At 39.8% G+C, this 1,130-nt stretch overlaps 1 protein-coding gene across 1 annotated transcript in view; it reads right to left on the reverse strand.

Moving 5' to 3' along the window:
- LOC107558358 (CLIP-associating protein 1-B-like) overlaps window positions 1–1,130 on the reverse strand; it is a 16,075-nt gene that overhangs the window by 4,401 nt on the left and 10,544 nt on the right. The window contains exons 3-5 of the mRNA XM_016242018.1: window positions 534–612; window positions 291–394; window positions 118–209 (exon numbers count right to left, since the gene is read on the reverse strand). Coding sequence (XP_016097504.1) covers window positions 118–209; window positions 291–394; window positions 534–612 — 275 coding nt within the window. The remainder of the gene's footprint in view (window positions 1–117; window positions 210–290; window positions 395–533; window positions 613–1,130) is intronic.

The raw sequence follows: 1,130 nt of genomic DNA on the forward strand, positions 1-1,130 counted from the left end.
TTTTTTATTTTTAAGGAGACATGAAAAATAATTATATATATATATGAAAATATACAAATGAAAACCAATTCAAAATATTAATAAAAAAAATTTATATGGTAAAATATTGGTTCATACACATTAAGAGTGGAAATAAGGCAAAAGCAAACAGCTTCTCTGGTCCGGCTGTTTTTATGTCTGAATCCGGCCAACATTCGGTCCCAAACATACTGCAAATAAAAATACTTTTATTAGTTTTAAGCACAACTGATGTAATATGTCTCTGGAGCCGGAGGCTGTGAGGGCCTCACCTGTGGACTGGCCGCTTGCTCCATGGTTTTTAACAGAAGAGACTGCGCTTGATCTCGAACCTGGTCCTTAGAGTCCCCTAAACGATCGATTAAACTGGGCAGAACTGAGAGAGAACAATCTAAATCAGTGCATAAAACTTTATAATATTTACTCAAAACGTGTGCATTTGCTCTTAATAAAATAAAATATTATTTAAAAGATAATGCAATAAATATTCAATATTATTAAAGAAAAAGTGTCACCTGTTCCTATCTGTGTTCTGAAGCGCTCCTGTAATCTGGTCACTAAAGCAGACACTATGTCCATTCCCAGCAGAGCCACCTTAAAAAGACCAAAATTATTCATCAGAGTAAGATTAAAGTAGGATGTTTCAATAATAACATCACATCACAAATGACATTCAGTAACATTCACAAGTCGAAACGGCACTGAAAGCATTTTTTCTCCGAGTCCGACTGTGTATGCAAATCTACGCTGCAAAGGATTGTGGGTAATGTCCGCTAAACTGCGTTTCATCGTCAAATATTCACAAAAACAGGGTCGGTTTGTAGTAAATGGTCACAGATTCTGTGACAGCGAGAGGTGTTGAATCAGACAAGCACACTATTTGCGCTGAACAGCAGAGTTTGTGTTTCTTCACAGTCACCGTCGTCGTGAAGAGCAGCCGCGCTGTAGGAAAGCATTGAGACGAGCGCTCGCGGTTATCCTTCCTTGTCTGGGGGTGGACTGGGCGGCTCAATGAGCGTGTAGCGAGAGCAGCCCTGCTGACACCTAACCAACACAATCCGCATCACCTGGACTGCAGTGTTCGGGCTATGGTGCAATTTTTGGAACCTACA

Source organism: Sinocyclocheilus grahami, unplaced genomic scaffold (genome assembly GCF_001515645.1).
Source record: "Sinocyclocheilus grahami isolate Dianchi unplaced genomic scaffold, SAMN03320097.WGS_v1.1 scaffold643.1, whole genome shotgun sequence".
In the NCBI taxonomy this organism is placed as follows: Eukaryota; Metazoa; Chordata; class Actinopteri; order Cypriniformes; family Cyprinidae; genus Sinocyclocheilus; species Sinocyclocheilus grahami.